The sequence below is a fragment of the Astatotilapia calliptera genome, chromosome 7 (genome assembly GCF_900246225.1).
Source record: "Astatotilapia calliptera chromosome 7, fAstCal1.2, whole genome shotgun sequence".
NCBI lineage: Eukaryota > Metazoa > Chordata > Actinopteri > Cichliformes > Cichlidae > Astatotilapia > Astatotilapia calliptera.
In genome coordinates this window covers 37,651,427-37,672,380 of record NC_039308.1, presented here as the reverse complement: position 1 = coordinate 37,672,380, position 20,954 = coordinate 37,651,427, and the positions used below count along the sequence as shown (strand labels likewise).

The following is a 20,954-nucleotide window of genomic DNA, read 5'->3' as shown; positions in this document are numbered from 1 at the left end:
TAGGGTTTACTGATGTTTACCACCGGGTGGCTGTAGCTCAGGAGGTAGAGCAGGTCACCTATTGAACAGAAGGTTAGTGATTCAATCCCTGGCTCCTCCAGTCTGCATGTCAAAAGTGTGAACGTGTATGAATGTAGTTAGGAAGCACTCAGTTTAAAGACAGTGGGTGAACATGGCATGTTGTAGAGAGCACTTTGAGTAATCCGGGAGAGTAGAAAAGTGCTATATAAGAATCAGTCTATTCACTGTCTGAACAGAGTTTCATCATGTTTCTTTTGCACTATCATGTTCCAGCAAATTTTTATTACATTGTTTGATGAAGGTACACATTAGGCTGACATCTGGGGCCAGAGCTGAAACTGTTCTGAGCCAGCACAGGGCCAGCAGTGTGTTTGCAACTGGCCCATGGCTGCACACAACTTACACATGGCCCACATACCGCAAAGAATGACAGCCCTTTGGTGACCCAGATCAGGTTTGCCAGGTAATCCACACGTGGCTCAGCACAGGACCACCAGTGTGTCTGCAACTGGCCTTGTGCTGGCCCATGTGTGGGCCAACTCTGGCAAACCAGATCTGGGCCACCAAAGGGCCGTCATTCTTTGCGGTATGTGGGCCATGTGTAAGCACATTGTGTGGGCCAGATCCGGGCCATACCAATTTTGCTATGTGGGTTATATATCATGTTTAACCTGAGTAGCGAGAAAGACCGCGCGGGGGGGGAGGGGTTGAAAACATTGTGCCGGGAGTCCGCTGTTCTCGCCGTCAGAGCACTTTTGAAAATATGTGGTCTTGATAAACAGATTATATTTGAAGTTTACACAGCTACATTCTTGCATGAAAATATGTTAAAAGTTTATTTTGCAACCCAGAAAGAGTAAGAAGAGTAATATTAAAACTAAGTAGCTGCAGTAGTAGTAGCCATTGTTGGAAACTGGAAGTGGCTGGGCTAATCTGAGACATGGTTTTTCAATTTTGCTGTCCGGGTGGAAAATCAGGAGAAATTCGGGAGAATGGTGACTCTGGGAGATTTTCGGAAGGGACACTGAAATTCAGGATTCTCCTGAAAAAAATCGGGAGGGTTGGCATGTATGGGGGTGGATTAACCTGAAATAGCTTTCTAATGTTTCATGTTGTCTTCCTTGTTTGTACCTTTTTTCTGATTTTTAGTTGTTATGTAATGAAGAAATGTTATTATTTTAAGTCAAGTTAAGAAGATCCAAGCTTACAATTTACAGTTATCTAAAGAGCTCACACAGATCTGCCATATATAAATAAATAAACCATAGCCAACCTGTTATTTTCATACTTAGTTTTTGAGCCGTTTTTTCCCCGATTTTCAGACTATCCCACAGCCACTAGGGGGCCCTTAAGCTGCAAATTCAGCCTCAGTGTAACTGTAAATATTAACTGGTCTTAATCTGTATCCAGATAAACTGCCAAATGTGTTTAATGAAGCAGCTCTGGGAGGCCGATTCTTGACCGATTGTGTTCCACTGTGTGTTTTTTCTGTTCAGATTTGCTTTTACTGCACTGTCGGTGTGTTTTAGGGTCGCTGTCACACTGAAACATGAAGCGTTTGCCAATCAGATTCTTTCCAGATGGTTTAACATGGTGAATCAAAATCTGTGTTCATAACTCCACCAATTTTACCAAAGATCTCCCACCACGGGCTCAAACGCAGACACAAACCATGACTGAGCCGCCACTGTGTTTTACAGAGGGCTAGACACTCACTGTTGGACTTCTCTTGTACATGCTGACAATAATTTGAACCAAAACTTTCAAATTTGGACTCATCGCTCCATTAGACCTGTTTTCACTGATTTTTAGTTCAGTTCTTGTGTATCTGTATTTGTGGCCCCTCAAACCAGAGAGGCGGGCACAGGAAGAGATAAGCAGAAAAAAGGAACGAGTCGTTTAAGAAAATGCAACTTTTTGTTTCCACCCTGAATTTTGTTATTTTTAATTTTGAAGGTTTGAAACTATTTTTAAAGATATTTACAATTACCACCTTAAAAATGAACCTGTGTGACCAGACTGAAGCCTTCAAACACAAAGCATCACTGAGTCCTTAAACAGGAAACTCTGAACCTTATTGTAAAAAATTATTCAGAAATATAAAAAAACTTTTTTTATTTATATTAACACAAATTTATCCAGCAGTAAAAGCATTTTAACAAATCGTTTCTGTTTTTTTCTTTCACCCGAGAGAATCTCTCTACATTAAAAAAAGCTTTCCCAGAATTCCCTGCAACTTCTCTTTTCACAGCGACAACAAACTAAATCATAAAAAAAAAAAAATCAATATGTGCATTTAGAAGCAGAGCAATGAGACAAAATTACACACACTTCCACTATCACAGGTAAAACAGCAGTAACAGACCATCACCATAGAAACACTCTCGCACACGCTCATTGGACACCGAACGGACAAACCAACTGGTCACAGTTTCAGTGTTTCTTCATTTGAATAAATAATGTGACCTTTGATTGGACTAAAACTAGAAAACATCATGGCTTTTATTTTGAAAGAATCCTTTCTTACTATTTGTTTCCTGTTTTGTTTTGGTCCCTGAAAGATTTTCTCTCCGAGTCTGACAATCATCTGAGATAAAAAAAAAAATTCTCTGTTAAATCTTTTAATTTTCTGCTTCTTTTCACCTTAAATGTGACTTTTTTCAGTCCCTGTTTGTCTGCTCTCTGATTGTGAGAACCATAAGTACCAATCTCTGCTCAGTGGCTGCAGCAGCGTCAGCATTTCAGTCCATTTGTACGCGGAAAGCGCTGATTTCCATTGGCCGCAGCTGTGCGATGCGCGGCGGATGCCGTTGTTGGGCAGACTCTGGCTCGTCGTCAGCTCGCAGCAGCGTGAGACCCGACCGACGGACTGATTGGAACTGAAGCGGAGAGAAAAGGTCGTCCAGGTTCACCTGGAAACACAACAAGAAGAAAATTAAGTCATACAATCTTTTAATGTCATTTTAAATCTTAAATAAATGGCGAGCGTGTCATCACCTCTTCATGCTCGCTCCACGTGCACTGAGGCGCCGGCTCGGGGGCGGTGCTACAGTCAAACCCCTTCCTGTGGAGGAACAGGGCGGTTTCCTGTGATGGTGTATCTGCTTCCTGTTTACACAAACACAAAAAAATGACCTCGTTTCTGACAGGTGATCGAGTCGCGCTGATCGAGAACCTTGACAGGAAGTTTGAGCCACAGGTGTTTCCTTACCGTTACCGCAGTGACATCACACAGGTTATTATCTCATCATTTATTTTATACCTTTACTCCAGGTGCATCTCTCACCTGCGTGTCCTCCAGCGTCCTCAGGTTCAGCAGGTGGATGTCGCACGGCAGCGACGAGTGGAGTGGCTGGAAAGGGCGGAGCTTTAGCAGCTGGCTGTTGCTGGTAGCAACCATGGTCATGGGCGGGTGGCAGAGGGAGAGGGAGGCCAGGTGGGCAAGCAGCGACAGGTGATCAACTGAGGCTCCTCCCACTTCCTGTCAGAACAAAAACACAATAAAACCAGAGTGAGAAAAAATATTTGTTGTTATTGTCGAAGCTCCGACGGCGGTTTGTTTCTGTGTCATATCGAAAACTTTGAGTATTTTCTGCTCAAAGTAATCAAGTCACCTTTGATTTAAAAACAAAAGCGAAAAAGTGATGAGCGTTGATCTCACAAAACACTGTGCCGTGAGACTAGGCCCCACCGACAAATCTAGCTATTATTTCTGCCAACTATTATTTCTGTCCCTTACCTTAGCCCCGCCCCCACGGTCCTCCAGCAGCAAGTGGTACAGGCTCGCTGTCAGCTTGTTGTCGGTGACACCCTGCCCAAGGCCGCGGTTATCGTCCTGTTGCAGGCGCCGGTCCAACACCAGCTCCAGTTCACCTGCACAGTTAAGGAGTCCCACAGGTCAAAGGTCCACCAACTGCAGTGACTCTTTAAACAGCAACGTTACTGATCTGATAATTTTGCTACTATTAAAACAGAATAGAAATGTGATGTAAACTGTGGGCTCACCTGGTTTGAGTGACGCGACACCCTGACTCTGAGCCGACAGCAGCGACAGGCGACTCGTCGAGTCCTGCAGGAATACCGCTGATGTCATCGGGTAGAAGTTAGCCTGCAGGGGGAGCTTCGCCAGCGTTCGACGCTGCTGCATCTATACCGATAACAGATCAATACTCAGTAAGGAATCACAGAAGGGACTGCATTTCAAAATAAAAGCAGCAGAATTGTGTAAAAACCTGGAAACCGTTGAGGTCAGAGTAGAAGCGGTTGCCACTGGCAACGTCACTAACAATCTTCATGACGAGCTCACGATTGACCTGAGACCGAATGTCCACCAAGTTTGAAATCTCCAGGGATTTCCCAGCATGCCCTGGGACAGGCAGGCAGAGCAGATGCTTAAGAATTATTCAAAGCAAATTCATATTTACAATCATTTATAATTTATTTTATAAATTTATGAATGAAGTCATTACCATCCAGGTGGAAGAGTCGCACTGTGTGTGTAAAGTGTGGGAAATGGGAAGTGATGTCAGAGAAGATGGGACCTCTGGAGATGCGGACCAATGGAGGTTCAGAGGATATATAGAGCTGCAGGAGACATTAACAACAAGTCAGAGGACAGAGCGAGAGAGAGAGCGAGAGTTTCAGGTGTGTTCATGCTGGTCTCACCTGAGCCCCCTCATCCGCGGGCAGGAACAGGTAGGCCCCGCTCTTGTCCCGGGATCCGGTTCTGGTTCCGTACCACAGGAACTGAACCTGGATCTTACGGACTAGACCAGACTGCAGGCGGAGCTTCTGGATTTCAAAGTAAAAGCAGGTCAACAAGATGCTTTAGTGAAAAAGAAACCTTATTTTGAAAATAAGATGATATCTAACCACACATGATTTTATTCACATTTTGTTTTCTTCTTTGCTGGTTTTGAAGGTGTAATCGTACAGAGACTGAAGCAATCTTGACTCAGATTTTTACATTTTATAGTCATGTTTTTGAATTTTCATTATTTTTAATCCCTTTTACTGAATGTATCAGTTCTTACAGTTTGTTACTAAGAACATGGAAGTCTGCCAACAACATTCACACAACAGACTTTTAGTTTGAAAATCCTGACCTCCAGCAGGCCCGTTTCAGGTGAGCTCCATATCTGGACGTGTTTGTTGCTAAGTGACAGGGGTGCGTCTGCCTCAGATCCTTGAAGGCTGGACACCTGGAAGTGCTCGGTGTGGATATCTAGCGGGTTGCCACGACGATGGACTGTGTAGCGTACCCGAGGGGTGGAGCCAGAGGATGCTTTGGTCACATGGTACACGACGAGTGACAGAGGAGGAAGTTCAGCCACGAAGGAGAGCTAGAGTGAGAGAAGAGGAAGTTAAAGCAAACCGCAGTGATCAATAACCTGATCAGTGAGCTGGTTCTCACCTGGAAAGTGTCTGTGGATGGCCGGCTTGGCTCCGCCCACACCGCAGAGATCTGAGTGGACATTTGTCGGCCCGTTTCAGCGTCAATAACCTGTGCGTCCGGAGAGTCAACGACGACGCTGATGACAGAGGTACGGAGCTGCTCGGTGGGGTTAAAGATGATCAATGACCTGAAGCAGAATCCAATAATCAATAGAAGTGATTGTGATTGAAGTCAGCCGCTAACAGGAGTTACTGACATTTACACTCCCAGAGGCCCGCCATTTTTTTCTCACTCATTTTATTACTTTTTAAAGACACTTTTTCTACTTTATTGTTTTGTGTTTTGACATAAAGACGATCGTCTAAAATCTGAACTGTAAATACGAAATTGAGATTATATCTGCTCTTTCCCCCCTTTGTTCAATTTACACATTCACAATATGAAAAGTATTAATAAAGCTCAGTTTAAACAGCAGTAGTAAAATAATAAAATAACCGGATTATTTCATTATTAAATTCACACCTTAAAATTTTTTTAAAAAAAAGGGGAAAAAAAGGCCTCTTCAGTTCCACCCACATACCTCGGCTCATAACTGAGTGAGAGCGTGGTCTTCTGAGGCAGAGCGTCCTGCGCCGAGATCACTTCGTCCTGGAGGAAAGTCACAACATTAAAACAGTTTATCGTTTCTAACATTAAAACTTTCTAAACTCATCTTTTAACTTCAAAAGTTACTAAAGTCAGTGAAGCCTCTTTAAGGAGTAAAGACATGGAGGATGGCCTGAGGATCTGCACCAAGGCCCAGTATGACATAAGGATTATTGTGAACTAAGCTGCGCCACCAAGAATAAAAACATGGACTTGGATATAAATCACGTTAAAGGATGAAAGCATTAAAAACATTCTTCATAAATATATGAAGTCCAGAGGAAAGTTAAAAGTCACCATTTGTAAGAAGGGCTTTGATTGGTCGTGGTGATATTGGCTCTTGTCCAATAGGAGCAGCCAATGAGCGGAGCTCTGCAACACCTGGTGTAGATTCAGGATCGACTGGAATAACCTGGAAAACAAACAAACATTAGCTAAAAATTTCTGTTTCTTTATGTTTTTTCCTTTAATTTTAAATTCAGGAAACAGTTCAATATTTAAAGTCTCCAAACACACGACAACTGAGAGTCTACACGGCAAAAACATGCCAGCAACACGCTTATTTAACAGGAGTGATGGACTATTAGTGTTAGATGCTAAATCTAGATGAATGGGTGTCATGGGAGGCTAATGCTAAATGCTAACTGCACACACTAGATGTGGTGGTACCTGTTACCGTTGCCAGTGGCGACGCCGTCCTTCAACAGAAAGCATGGAGGAAACAAATGAGACAAAAAAAACAGGCTAATGCTAAAAATAATACACAGATACAGGTGATGCTAACACTGATGTGCTGTGAAAAGGTATTTTTTCCCCCATACCTGATATTTCTTTGCAGTTTTGTTACATTTACATGTCTAACAAATTTTGATATTAGGCAATTTGTTTAAATAGAAAATGAATCTGTTTAAATTATAACTTTATTTATTAAGAAAAAATGTTATCCTGTGTGAAAAAGTAATTATCCCTCTTGTTTAATTATGAAGTAACTGTGATTGAGCACATTTTTTGGAAAGTTGAGCTCAGTTTCACTGCCACTCGCAGACCTGACTCCTGGTAGACCTGCTGAATCAGAACTCACTTAAACAGAAACTGTTTTACAAACTGAAGCAGGCTAAAGGATCTCACGGGAGAATTCTAGAGGAAAACCACTGCTACCAAAAAGGCTTGTCTCACATATGCCAGAAAACATATGGATGATCCCGAGATCATCCATATGTGATTTCCGAGAGTGACGCTGAAAAACTAGTTCATGCATTTATTACTTCCAGGCTGGACTACTGTAATTCATTATTATCAGGATGTCCAAAAAACTCACTGAAAAGCCTTCAGCTAATCCAAAATGCTGCAGCAAGAGTACTGACAGGGACTAGAAAGAGAGAGCATATTTCTCCTGTTTTGGCTTCCCTTCATTGGCTTCCTGTTAAATCCAGAATTGAATTCAAAATCCTGCTCCTCACATACAAGGTCTTAAATAATCAGGCCCCATCTTATCTTAATGACCTTGTAGTACCGTATCACCCTATTAGAGCACTTCGCTCTCACACTGCAGGCTTGTTGTTCCTAGAGTATTTAAAAGTAGAATGGGAGGGAGAGCCTTCAGTTTTCAGGCCCCTCTTCTGTGGAACCAGCTTCCAGTTTGGATTCGGGAGACAGACACTATCTCTACTTTTAAGATTAGGCTTAAAACTTTCCTTTTTGCTAAAGCATATAGTTAGGGCTGGACCAGGTGACCCTGAATCCTCCCTTAGTTATGCTGCAATAGACGTAGGCTGCCGGGGGGGGATTCCCATGATGCATTGAGTTTTTCCTTTCCAGTCACCTTTCTCACTCACTATGTATTAACAGACCTCTCTGCATTGAATCATATCTGTTATTAGCCTCTGTCTCTCTTCCACAGCATGTCTTTATCCTGTCTTCCTTCTCTCACCCCAACCGGTCGCAGCAGATGGTCCCGCCCCTCCCTGAGCCTGGTTCTGCCGGAGGTTTCTTCCTGTTAAAAGGGAGTTTTTCCTTCCCACTGTTGCCAAAGTGCTTGCTCATAGGGGGTCTTGTGATTGTTGGGTTTTTCTCTGTATCTATGAAGCGCCTTGAGGCGACTTATGTTGTGATTTGGCGCTATATAAATAAAATTGAATTGAATTGAATTGAGATTGCTGGGAAAATACTCTGTGGGGGGAAAAAAGCTGCACCTTGATTCCGTTCCATTACATCTGGCATCAAACTAACAGCACTTCATAAAAAGATCATCAGAGCAACAGATGGGGGTGGTAGTGTGACGGTCTAGGCTGCTTTGGTCCTTTGGGACCCGTACGAGTTGCTGTAATTAATAAAACCACACATTTGTGGGTTATGCAGCAAGACAATGATCCAAAACACGCTAGCAACTCACCCCTCTGACTCAAAACAAAATCTAATTTTTAGGGTGACCGTTCATGTTAGGAAACCCTGCAGTGTAGCTGAATTATTACAATTCTGCAAAGAGGAATGGGCCAACACTATCACTTCTTATGATAAAAGGGAAAAACAAGACTTTATTTCAAATGCTACATTCCAGTTCTTGCTGCCAAGGCTGGCAGAATCAGTTATTAGGTTTAGGGAGCAATTGTTTCACTTTTTTTTTTTTTTTTATAAACACAGGAACAGATCAGCAGTTTTCCCTTAATAAATGAAATCATTTAGATATCATTATTTAAACACCGTATTTTGTGTTTTCTCAGGTCATTTTTGTCAGTTTAAAAAAGTTATAAAAGCAATTCACTAAAGAAAGTGCTGTACATATTTTCTTCTATTGTTCCACCCTCCTTGCTAATGTGTCTACTGCAAGCTTCAATGTTTACCTGGCTGTTCTTTCACACGGCAGAGATTAATGCTCTGTTTGTGTTTGATTGACCTTTTAATAAGTTAAATGTATTGCTTTTATTTCCCGATTATCTTAACATGCTACTTTGCTAACATGAAGTAACTACCTGGTACCATAGTCAACCACCACATGCTCCCGTTCGGTGCCAGCGACGGCGTCATGGTGTTGGAAGAGCGCCAGGTTCCGCCTCCCCGTTGTCAGCCACTGGAAGTACTCACGTGCTGGAAAATTTTCAGCCAGACGACCATCGCTATGGGAACGACGCATCTCAGCCAGTGTCAGGCTGAAGAGGATTTCTGTTGCTCTGACACAGAAAGAAGACTCATAGACAGTCACCATAAAAATAAAGACAACATCATGATGTGTATCGTGTAACCACACAGAGCGGCGGTACCTCAGCGTGGCCTCCAGCTTCCTGTCGAGGCGTTTGTAAAATGGCCGGGATGTGAAGTACCCGGTCCAGTAGTGATCGTCTCGGTCGGCATACGAGAAGAAGTCTCCTCGGAGCTTTGGCAGAGTCGTTCTCGTGGTGCTCAGACGCCGATGAAGAGCCTGGAAGTAATCAGAAAGTGTCCCGAAACGAGCCTGAAAATAAGAGAAGAGGAAAGCTGTCGATCAGCGAAGAGCTGATGTTGCTGACCTGACTGTTTGCACTGATAACCACCTCATTTGCTTTCTTTGTCACTTTTGTATTGCATGTCCAGATGTTGTTTCAAAATATTTTAGATATCATGAATCATATTTGTGTTTGCCATTTTTCACATGAGACATAAACACACTGATAGTTTTTAATCACATCAATTTTTGAAACAACAATGGCCAGAGTTGTGATTCATTATAATAATAATTTTAAAAAACTCTTTTGCATGGGTATTTACTGGATATTAGTGTGACATTCAACAAATGGAAAATAAAATAAAATATTCTAGAAAAGTGATCGAGACCCTGTGGAACTGCGTCAAGTTTGTCTGAGTCATTTTTGCAAAGAGAAACCTATTTGTCAGGCAGTAATGATAAATATTAGCAGGCAAAAATCACACGTGGAGTTCCACATGGCTGCATACTCGGGCCTCTTCAAGAACAGCAAAGACCAACATAATGTCTCCAAATGTTGATAATCAGTTGGTCCCACCTGGGAACCAGGTGTCCTGGGAGCTCACCTTGATGTGGAGCTCTGGGTGCTGGTTGAAGTAATCAAAGAGTTTCTGGTAGTTGTTGAACTGAACGTCCCACTCGCTTGACTCAACGTATCGAAAGTCATCGCCAAGAGGAACAAGAAGGACAGATGAGCGAAAGAGTCGCGACTTCTGACGGTATTGATCCAGCAGGAGGAGCGCTCTGAGAGGACGACAGGTGGATCAATAGAAGCTCTGATCAATCAGAGTGATTATTAACAACAAAACTAGCAGAAATACAGCAAAGTAACCGAAGAAGAAGAGAAGCTGCTATGTTAAATTAATGAAGTTTGTTAGAAAACTATTTGTATTATCACTGTCATTCTAGAAAATGACAATGATAATACAATAACCTTTACTCTACTTAGAATACCTGAAATTCAAAGTAAAGGTTAAAAAAAAGAAAATGTCAAGGAAAAATTAAAAGAAGAAAAGGAAAATAAAACTAAAAAAGATTAAAAAAGCAATCAAAATTTAAAATGTCAAGAAAAAAGTTCAAAGGAAGAAAAATAAAAAACTTAAAAAGGTGGAAATTATGTTAAAACATAAAACATCCATGAAACAGTTTTGAATAAAAAAATTTACATTTATTTTCAATAAAATTGCTTAATGTAAAAAAAAAAGTTTAAAACAATTTTAAAAGTTGCCTAAATTTGAATGGTAAATAAATAAATGAATCACGAAAATTCCTTAAAAGTGAAAGTAAAATAAAATAAAATAACCCTTCTTTTAAAAAGAAGAAAGCTCCAAAATTCAATAATACACCTAATGATAATAATAATAAATAATAATAATAATAACAGAATAATAATAATATTGTTATTCTCTTTGGCCCCGCTTCCTGCTCACCTCTCATGGACATTCTGGTCTGTGATTGGCTTTGGTGGGATCTTCCACGGACAGAAGGTCCGTCTCCCAGGCAACCGCTGGAAGTCAAACTGACAGCAGACCGCTGGGTTTGGACCGCACGTGTGCGGCACATCATAGCTGTAGAAGGGCATCATGTGACATGTGATGTCACTACGGGAGGAGGAGTCTGATGGACAGGAAGTGGGCAGAGTTAAACACTAACTGCCCCTTTTCCTTTTTGTATTTTATTGGTTATTAATAAAGTTTTTTGACTATATTTTCTTCAGTAACACCATTAAATTAAAAAAATTAATAAAAATCTGAATTTAATCCACATTTTTAAATGACTTACAATATTTAATCATTTAAATTATTATTTCAAATATTTGTCAAAATTCCAAATGTTTTGTATTGTTCATGATAAATTTTTCCATCACTGAAAAAACATTATTTACCCCAGCTTTGTCGCCATAGAAACTCGAGGGTCTGTTGCTGGGCAAAGTGCTTCTTGATAGAGTAGTGAACTCTCTGGATGAGCATGTTGTGAAGCCCCGCCCCCTTCAGCAGGTACGCCATAGAGGGGGAGTGGCCAAATGGGTCGATGGCCCAGCCGCTCCTCGGCTTCACACCTGCACAGAGAAAACGCCACGGTTAAGCACGCGAACAGGAAACACATCATCACGACAACGTGCCAAACAGGGGAGTCATGTGACCCAGGTGTTTCTGCAGCCACTGGTGTCCCTCCATCAGCTGATCCAGCATAGCGAAGTAATGAGAGTTTGCCTCATCGGGCATCACCCAGCCGCCCGTTACCAGCTCCAACTGCCCCGCCTCCACCAGGCTGGCCAATCACACGAAAGGAAACAGAAAACAGGGGAAAAAATGGCTTCAAATGATGAAAATATATATTTTTTTAATTACAAAAATTAACAGAAAGAATGTAGTTACATTTATTTAAGCAGGTTAAAACTTACAAGTTTTTCTTTTAAAGGAAATATGACATAAGAGAAAAATTGAAATTAAACTGAAAGGAAAATTCAGAATAAGCAAGAAACAGCTTACAATTTTAGTTATAGTTTAAAAAAATAAAGTCTGCTTCTGTTTTTTTCCTCCCAGCTGTTACAATAAAGTTTAACATTCAGACAGCCACAATTTTCTGGGGTTAGCATCCATCTAAGGATGACATCTTGTACGACAGTCTGACTGAAGGATTTCAACAAAACTGAAAGGCGCTGATATCACTCTGGTTGTAAAAGAGGAAGAAAACTACACCGCAGCCATGTCTGGAGGGTCAGTGAAGTCATGCTAGCTGACATTATGCTACTTGATGGTTAGCTACAAAGCTCTGGTTAGACTAACATTAACACATTAGCATTAATGAAGATAGAGGATGAGGGTTAAACTGTTTTAACAGCTGCCATCACAAGACAGGAAGTAGTTGCTGAAAACAGACCCAATGTTCAAAAAAGAGAAGGTCTGAGAGGATTGCCCCACAGCACGAGGTTGTTATTAATCTGCTGCTGAGCGCTTTATGTTTATATTAGAAAGTCCTGATCCTGAGCTTCATGTCCACTGAAATCTTCTGAATCCTTCAAATATTTGGGAAGCTGTGATGGGCTGTGATTTTAAAAACTGAGCATACAGACGAGCTGCACATGAACAGTGCTGATAAAAAGCTAGAGAGGACGAGAATGATGACTGCTGGGTTTTTGGATGGAGGCTGGTGTCTGCAGCATGTTATAAAGAGATGAGACTCAAAGCAGACGCTCAGACTAGAGAGAGGGGGGAAATGGCATCAGATACAGACTCAATGAACCAAAACTGTCTGCGGCTCGACTCCTGAGCTCTGCACATCCTTGCCTGTGTTTATCACTTCATTTTATTTTTGTGCTTCCTCCTGTTTTCCAGATGTTTCTGGTATATAAACAACATTGGTTAATTGTTTAATTTTCAGAAAATGAAATGAAGAATAATTACTTTTGGTTTTTCTGGACATGTTCAGAAGTGACTGGAAAAAACAAACAAACAACCAACCAAACAAAAAAACCCAAACAAACATGAAAATGAAAGGAAGCTTGAGGAGAAGTTACCGTTTGACTGCTGCTCTCTTCTGGTCGTCGATGTCGTTCCACCACTTGGAGAAATAACTGATTTCAGCCCAGATTAACTTCCTCCTGAGGAGCAGAAAACATGACATGATCGATAATCTGTCAGGAACTCGATCAATAAACAGCATCACGAAGCACAAACTGATAAAGAAATCAAACTTCTGATAAACTTAATGTAAATAAGTTTTATTTTGGAAAAATATGAAGATCATTTCTTCCTATTCAGAGTCAAACCAACATCAGTCTGTGCTGCTGTGTCTTTGTTTCACGTCATGATGTTTGTTTTTGTGTTTTATTGTTGTTGTTTTATCGTCAGTCTGATTTGTATTTTATTCCTGATCTCATTGGATGATGGCAAAACTCATAATTCACATCATACTTTTTTATAAAACTCTGAAAGCTCCAAACATTTTTAACAGGTGTCTAAAATGATCTAATTTCTGTGTCATGGTGGGAAAACCAAAGAAAAAAAAACATAAATAAATACATTTACACCATCAGAGAACAGAATGTTGGGTGGGGTTGTTTTCAGCTAGCCTGGTTATGAAGGTTGATTTTAACCTCTAAACCTTCTCTGTGGTTAATAAAAACATTAATATAATAAGATGCAAATCTGCTGATAAATGCTGCTTTAATATTAAACCTGACTTTAGTGTTAGGTTTAGGAAGCCGTCTGTGAGGCGCGTCAGTGCACAGGAAGTGGGCGTACCTGTTGTCCTCGCTCAGTTTGACCACCATGTTGTCGAGGATGTGTCTCGTCTGGTCGTGGTAGTACGCGTCGAACGTCTTTATCCAGCCTGTGACAACAAGAACAAAAAAAACCAAATCACCTCCACGTGTTAGTTCAGCCACCGTCACGCCATCAGAGTCTCAGAGTCTCACTCACCAGGGTCGTTGTGTGAATGTGGAATCAGGAAGAGCTCCAGAGGTTGCTCCGACCACTCGTCGCCCTTGTAAGTGATCTCAAAGCCCTGCTTCCAGGGACCGCCATCGGGGTTATCGAAGGGCAGGAGGTCATAAACATCCAGCAGCTGATGGAGGAGGGGTTATTATTAAAACTTTATTTCTATGTTAATAAAAACTTTGAATATGTTAATAAAGATTTACACACGTTTTCCTTTGAATATTTATATTTATTGTAACTTTCAGTTCTTCATTCAAACTTACGAAACCCATTTAAACTAAAAAATAAAATCATTATTAATGTATCCATCTGATGATTTTATCATGATTTTATCAATAAGAGAAACTCTCTGTCTCCAGACTCCAGCACTATGAACCCTTCAAGCTGTCCTCATCAAGATTATTTTATTTAATTTTGTTCTAATCAATAAAAGGAGAAAATTCTCAAACACAGGAAGTCCAAGGATGTCCAGCAGACGGTGAGGTAACCCCTCTGATGTCAGCATGACTTTTCAAACTAGAGGTGGACACACTCAAACAACCGTTACTCTGCATAAAAATATTTGCTGGGATGTTATTCTAGGTATTCAGAGAGTGAAAAAAGGACATTTCTGTCCTTACAGGCTGGATGTGTGCCAGAGTAACTTTCATAGTTTAGTGTATTATAATCTACAGAGATCAGAATGTGTCAGTATGTGAGGAGGATGAACTTTCACAGTGTATTCACCAGAGGTGCCAAACCAGAATCACGTAACTGTGACGTCAAGGAACCAAAGGTAAACAGGAAGCACGAACACATCCATGAAACTGACACAGTGTGTGCGAGCTGCTCGTTTACATCCACACCAGTGTGTTCTGAAAGATTCCCTGAGCCTGTGTTTGGATGCTGAACATCATTGATTTACTTTTTAGTTATTCAGCAGCTACATGCTAAACATGCTAACCATATCTGCCTGTGTTCAGGGTCAAATACTTTTAAGATCAATAAATTTTATCTTAAATAAGTGTTTGATTCATTTGACATTACAGCCGATCCACGCCAACGCCATGTTAGTCACACGTTAAACTGCTGGTTCCCGTTTGATAAAGTGTTGATATCAGCATCTTTAAATAAAAAGTAATAAAAAATTAAAAACTGCAAAACTTGAGTAAATGTTGTCAGTTAAATCTTCTAAAGTTGAGACAGAACAAAATATAAATGTAAAATTTTGCAGACCTGAACTCCGTCCACTCCATCCTTCATCTCTTTAGCCAATCGGCAGCCAGGAAGAGCCTCACCCCTCCTGCCGAGGGCGGAGTCTATACTGTTGTTGGCTCTTTTCCACGCTGATGCTTTGCTTTGGAGCAGAGTGTCACGGAGCATGGCAACCAATCGGTTGTTGTCGCTAAGGAGACGCTCCAACCCGTCAATCTTCTGCTGGAGGTGGGCCAAATCCTAAAAAACCCCAGAGATCTGATTGGTTCAATTTTTATAATTAGTTTGAATTCGTTTCTCTTTCCTTGGTAATGAAATATTTATATAATTTTAAAAGTTACCACTACCACTTATTATTATTATTGTTGTTGTTGTTGTTGTTGTTGTTGTTGTTGTTGTTATTATTATTATTATGGGCCAATTTTATTTTTATTATTATTATTATGAATAATGACAAGAATCACAGCTAAAAAGAAAATTTAAGTTAATGTGAAAAAAGAGTTTAAATTTTCTTTCTCACAAATGACACTATTTTGAAAATCCACAGGCTCTTATTGTGAAAAAAATTTAAACTCTTATGGACGCACCTCATCCACCTGTCCACCAGGTGGCTCCCCATATCGCTTAGACTCTGACCCCTGCATGAGGTCCAGCATGCGGTACAGTGACATCACAGCCACGCAGAAGATTCCGCCCACCAGAACCGCCAACATCCGACTCCTCTTCATCGCTATGACAACAAAGAAACACATTTTCTATCAGTTAACTTTTTTTTTTCCAATAATTTCTGCTTTGATTTTTAGGAAAACTGTAAGTTGTATGTCATGTAATAATTTTTATACATTACACTTATTTTATAATGTGCATGTGCAAAAATAATCAGGCTCATGAGCTCGATGCTGGAAATGTATTAAAAATGACCAAATAAAATTATTTAATTTAATTTCACTGATAAAACAACAGGTTGATCGTTCATGCTTAGCGGTGCAGTCGAGGCTCGTTCTGAGCAGGAAACACAGTTTAAAGTCAGGTCAGCACAAACAGACTGTGGAGACTTTGAACCTCAGAGTCCGTTTGTCAAAGTAAATATTTCAGAGCTGATATGAGAATTATTGACTCATGTTTTCTTATCAGTGCCCAGCAGCTGTCTGCTCTCACAGCTGCACCGGTTAAATGTTCAGAGAGCTGAAGGACTTATTTCTGTAATGTTTCACTGCTCAAGAGTTCAGAGGGACTAAAATAAACAAACTAAAAATAAATTACTGATCTTCTAACCGCCTGCATCGGCCCAGAAGTTTACGATCATCTCTATGTTAGTGCCGCAGAGTAATCAGACTACTTTTAGGCTTGATGTGTTAATGCACTGTCTGACCTCTTTAAAGACTCCACAGACCCTGTGACCAATGGGACCACAACAGATGGACAGGGTCTGCCCGACAGGTAGGACACCTGACAGGTGAACCCCAGGCTGACCTGGCAGTCTAACACATGGTTCCTGTTTTTGTTCTTCTGTAGATCTGGAGGTTAAAGCAGTCGCTTCACCTGGCGTGACCTCTTCCTGCGGGAGGGCTGAATACTTCCTGACTGGCTGACACTGATGACAGACTATCAGCTGATAATTAAAGCGTTTATGGCCACAAATACAAAGAAGAAAAGGACCAATCACATGAAAGCTGCAGGTGTTCAGATCTAAGGCTACGAGATAGCATCTGAAAACACTCAGTCATGATTTCTTAGTCTGGAAGTGACGCTGCCTCCATGGATCAAACGGAGCGGCTCAGCTCACAGAGGCGATTTTTGACTTGTTAATGAATTCTGTGCAATTCTCCTGACTCGCTTTACTTGTCCTCTGCTTTGCATAACATACAACAGGAAGTCAGCCATGTTGCAGGATGAATTTCATAGTCTTTCCCTTTTAAAAAAAAAAGGGGGGGGGGGGATCTTTAAAGAAATAAAAGATATGATCAGAAGATCTAAGAAAACTCAGTTTTAAACATGCTGGGTCTTTTAAATATCGGAGACCTCCAGAGATCTGGATGTTTCCATCTGTCCGTGCAGATGTGAGCACTTTCCTTCCTGAGGACAGTGAACTCAGAGTTTCTGCAGAAATAACTTCTTTTTTTTTTCCCACTTTTCCTGAACCTGTTTTTCATTTCTGTGTCACTGCTCAGTCCAGGAAGATCAGTCATTTCCATAAAAGCAAAGTTTTCAGTCTCAAAACCAGCAGGTTAGCTCTGAGGGAGGAGTCAGGCTAAGTTTTTAGACATTAATAGAGTTCAGGAGGGTTACTGCACTGCTGCTGATATTATTAACAAGAAAAAACACACACACACTCATTTTTTGCACACTTGGAACTTTTCTTCATGAAGTTGCTACTAGTTCTACAAACTGTGCTGTAAACAGTAATGATGATGATGATAAAGTCCAGAGTGTAATAAAGAAACTCAACTTAACTTAAATTAAATAAAATCATCTGATATGAGTATTAAGTTTAACTCTTTACACATTTAAAAGCAAACATGCAGAGGAGAGCAGAGTCTGAGCAGGCAGAAAATGAACTGAAACCTTATTAATAATCATTAGTAAATGACGCAGAATCTCTGCTTTAAATATAAAGTACAGCCTGCTGTCTGACATTTGAATTTTCCTTTACACAGATAAAAACATTTACATCAAAATATTATCATTAATCACAGTGCAGGAAAAACAGGCTGGACTCTCAGAAGTCCTCCTCTAGGATCCAGCTGTGCACTCCAAAGCAGAGAGTGAGTTACAGCACATTACAGACCGTTTACCCGGCTGTTTGAAAGTTTTTAAGCTTTTCTCCCATAAAGTCGACATCTGACGCCCTCCTCTGTACGCCCCAGAGTAGCTTGTACACATCCAGTCATTTTGTTCTGAAATGTGATGGTTCAGAAAAAAGCTTCAATGGTTCCTCCTAGCACACTTTCAGGAGGAAAGAGTTAAATGTGAGACTCGCTGTGTTATATTTAGTCTTTATGTTGTCAGCTGCTGTCTGGTTTCTGTGTTTTCTGTAAGCTGATTCATTTAAAAAAGCACAAATTTCCTGCCAAAGACTTTACTAGCGAACAGGAAACGAAGCATCACGTGACGCACATCTGGAGAACATCCTCTGGCTCCAAACTCCGAGTTTAAAGGCGCGTTTGAAGAAATTTAATATGTGCAGACTTTTCACTTTTTAGTGCACATGAAGGAGAAAGCACAGTATTGAAGCGCTCACAGAGCATTACCCATAAAGTTACGTTTGTTTAAGTGTGTGTTTTTTCTTTAGGTTTACATTATTTGTCTAAACTCTGAGGTTTCCCATGTGTTTTATGTTGTATTATTTGATGTGTTAACTGGTTTTATGTCCTGTCCTCGTGTCTCGTGTACAGCAGCAGAGTGTCATTCCCTCTGTGGGACATTAAAAGGTGAGCACGTGATGAACAGGTGAGTTTCCGAGCTCGGATAAACTGCGCAAGTCTCCAGGGTTTCTGTGGATGTTTCACAATTTTCCTGCTCACAGGAAACTTTCACACGTTTCCTGCGGTAAAATCTGCCCGTCAGCTCTCCGGAGACCAAACAGCTGCTCTTTAAGTCAAACTTGTCACGCAGCAGTAAAACTGACCAATAGAAATAATTTAGAATATTTTCACCTGCCGGCTCACCTGATGCTTTCCGCTGCAGGTCTAAGAACCTCCGACAGAAAATTCATCAAACTTTACTAACTTCCACTCAGACTTTTCCTTCCTTACTTCCGGGTGGTACAAACGCTGGCGGGTCTCGCGCTCTCACTGCGTCTCGTGCCGCAGTTTACGTGCGCAATGACGACACTGCGTGACCTCAGCCTCCCGTGAGAACGAACCGAATAAAAAACAATAAATAAATTAAAAGTTTCTTAAAATCGAACAAAAATAAAGTTCGGACTTTTGGCAGAGTCAGACCAGGCTGCTTATGCTGCTGCGCCTGCGCACTGCCGTTTGTTTTCCTTCCTGCTTGGTTGAGCTTACTCAGCACGACGTCACTTCCGTTGAGTCACGTGGTGTAAAGGTGGCCCTCTTATATTTGACTTTTTTCACCTGCTATTGTCACCTGCTCACATTGGGAACAGATCTTTGTTCAGTAACATTCTTTGTTTAATACGTTCTGAAAGAAAAACAAAGGTGGCTCTGTTTTATGCTCGCTTCATTGTTCAGAGGTGTTCTCTGATTGTTGGGAACCTGTTGAATAATTAAAACATTTCTGTGTTCATCGGGAAACTTTTCTAATGTAAAAAACTTTTTATGTTCCCAATGTGTGAAAATAGTGTTCAGCAGGGGGCGACTCCTGTGACTCTACCCAGAAATGCCAATGTGTGCAGATGTTTTTCTTTGGTGTTCTGCACCAGCACAGCTGTTCTCCTCCCAGATGTTTGATATGGAACAATATTACCATCACACACAGAAAACATCTTCATTGGTCTGAAAACATGTTTATGGAACAGCTCCTGGTGACTGTAACTGTCACTCAAGTTAAATATTTATCACACTATAGTTCAGATTTAAGCGACTACGCTGTAACGTTAACCAACTACAGCATCACAGCTGACAACAGCATTTCAATCTGGGATTTTAAAAATTCAACACTCCTCCATCAGAACATCCCTCAGTCCCAGAACAATAATGGCATTTACACAGAAAAGGACTGAACGAGCTCTTAATGTAGAATGTTTTCACTCTCGCATACAAATATTGGTGGGTAGAACTGCTTCTCAAATGTGTGTAAATATGTCCTTGATAATACAGACACATGCTCTGTTTGTACACGGCGGAGACTCAAAGGGGTTTATTCATCCACTGTTCCTGACACTACTATGAAAAGATTTCCTTCTTTACCTGAAAACACATTTTGTTTAAAGAAACTGTACTTCACGTGTGAAAGTGTCGGGTGTCAGTGGTGCCTGTCATGTATGCGTGATGGTAAATGTGCGCATGAACGGAAATCGTTTAAAAAAAAAAACATGCTTATCAGAAGGAGCAAAAGCTAGACAAGAAGAGCAGGTGTCACATCCTTGGCCACTTCCACTTCTCGGGTGGAGCAACTGAGGTTCAAAGTCTCTGCAGCCTCAATCAGAGATGCTCAAATCCTAAATTCTGACATAAGCAGCTTCTATTCTCCCTTTATTGCACATTACTTTTCTCAGTTTATATATATAACTTATTGGAAGTTACATGTCACTTTTTAATGCAGAGGTACAATACACAAAAAGTGCAGATTGTGTAAATATGTAAAAATTTTATGTCCTGTTCTGTATGTATATGTGTTTGGTTTTTTTTGCTGCTGTTACAACCAAATTTCCCCCTGTGGGACAATTAAAGGTTTATGTTTTCAGGCGATCGTGGCTCAAGAGTTGGCAGTTTATCTTGTAATTGGAAGGTTGCCGGTTCGAGCCCCGGCTCCAACAGTCTCAGTCGTTGTGTCCTTGGGCAAGACACTTGACCCGTTGCCTACTGGTGGTGGTCAGAGGGCCCGGTGGCGCCAGTGTCCAGCAGCCTCGCCTCTGTCAGTGCGCCCGAGGGCAGCTGTGGCTACAATGTAGCTTGCCATCACCAGTGTGTGAATGGGTGGATGACTGGATGTGTAAAGCGCTTTGGGGTCCTTAGGGACTAAGTAAAGCGCTATACAAATACAGGCCATTTACCGATTTTTATTTTATTCTATTATTACATACTATTTGCAATAGGAGATGATACCATCCCATAATCCACAGAAATGTTCATGAGACAGACTCAGATCACAAAGATGTTCATTAATGGTGTTT

At 41.0% G+C, this 20,954-nt stretch overlaps 1 protein-coding gene across 2 annotated transcripts; it reads right to left on the bottom strand.

Moving 5' to 3' along the window:
• Positions 1-2,119: 2,119 nt before the first annotated feature.
• On the bottom strand, positions 2,120-19,165 carry LOC113026155 (alpha-mannosidase 2-like). Of its 2 annotated transcripts, none has more exons than XM_026174619.1 (24): positions 18,811-19,165; positions 15,742-15,884; positions 15,176-15,394; positions 13,943-14,087; positions 13,766-13,853; positions 13,039-13,122; positions 11,662-11,789; positions 11,404-11,577; positions 10,949-11,135; positions 10,085-10,262; positions 9,319-9,509; positions 9,031-9,228; positions 6,359-6,473; positions 5,997-6,064; positions 5,435-5,603; positions 5,127-5,363; positions 4,687-4,812; positions 4,491-4,605; positions 4,254-4,387; positions 4,027-4,168; positions 3,761-3,894; positions 3,308-3,502; positions 3,019-3,129; positions 2,120-2,933 (listed from the first exon to the last, which is right to left on the bottom strand). In XM_026174619.1, the coding sequence occupies exons 2-24, from the start codon at positions 15,880-15,882 to the stop codon at positions 2,763-2,765; spliced, it is 3,450 nt and encodes a 1,149-aa protein (XP_026030404.1). In that variant the 5' UTR covers positions 15,883-15,884; positions 18,811-19,165; the 3' UTR covers positions 2,120-2,762. The 2 variants fall into 2 exon arrangements, with proteins under 2 accessions (XP_026030404.1, XP_026030403.1); XM_026174618.1 differs by having other exon boundaries at positions 18,823-19,165.
• Between the last annotated feature and the right edge of the window lie 1,789 nt (positions 19,166-20,954).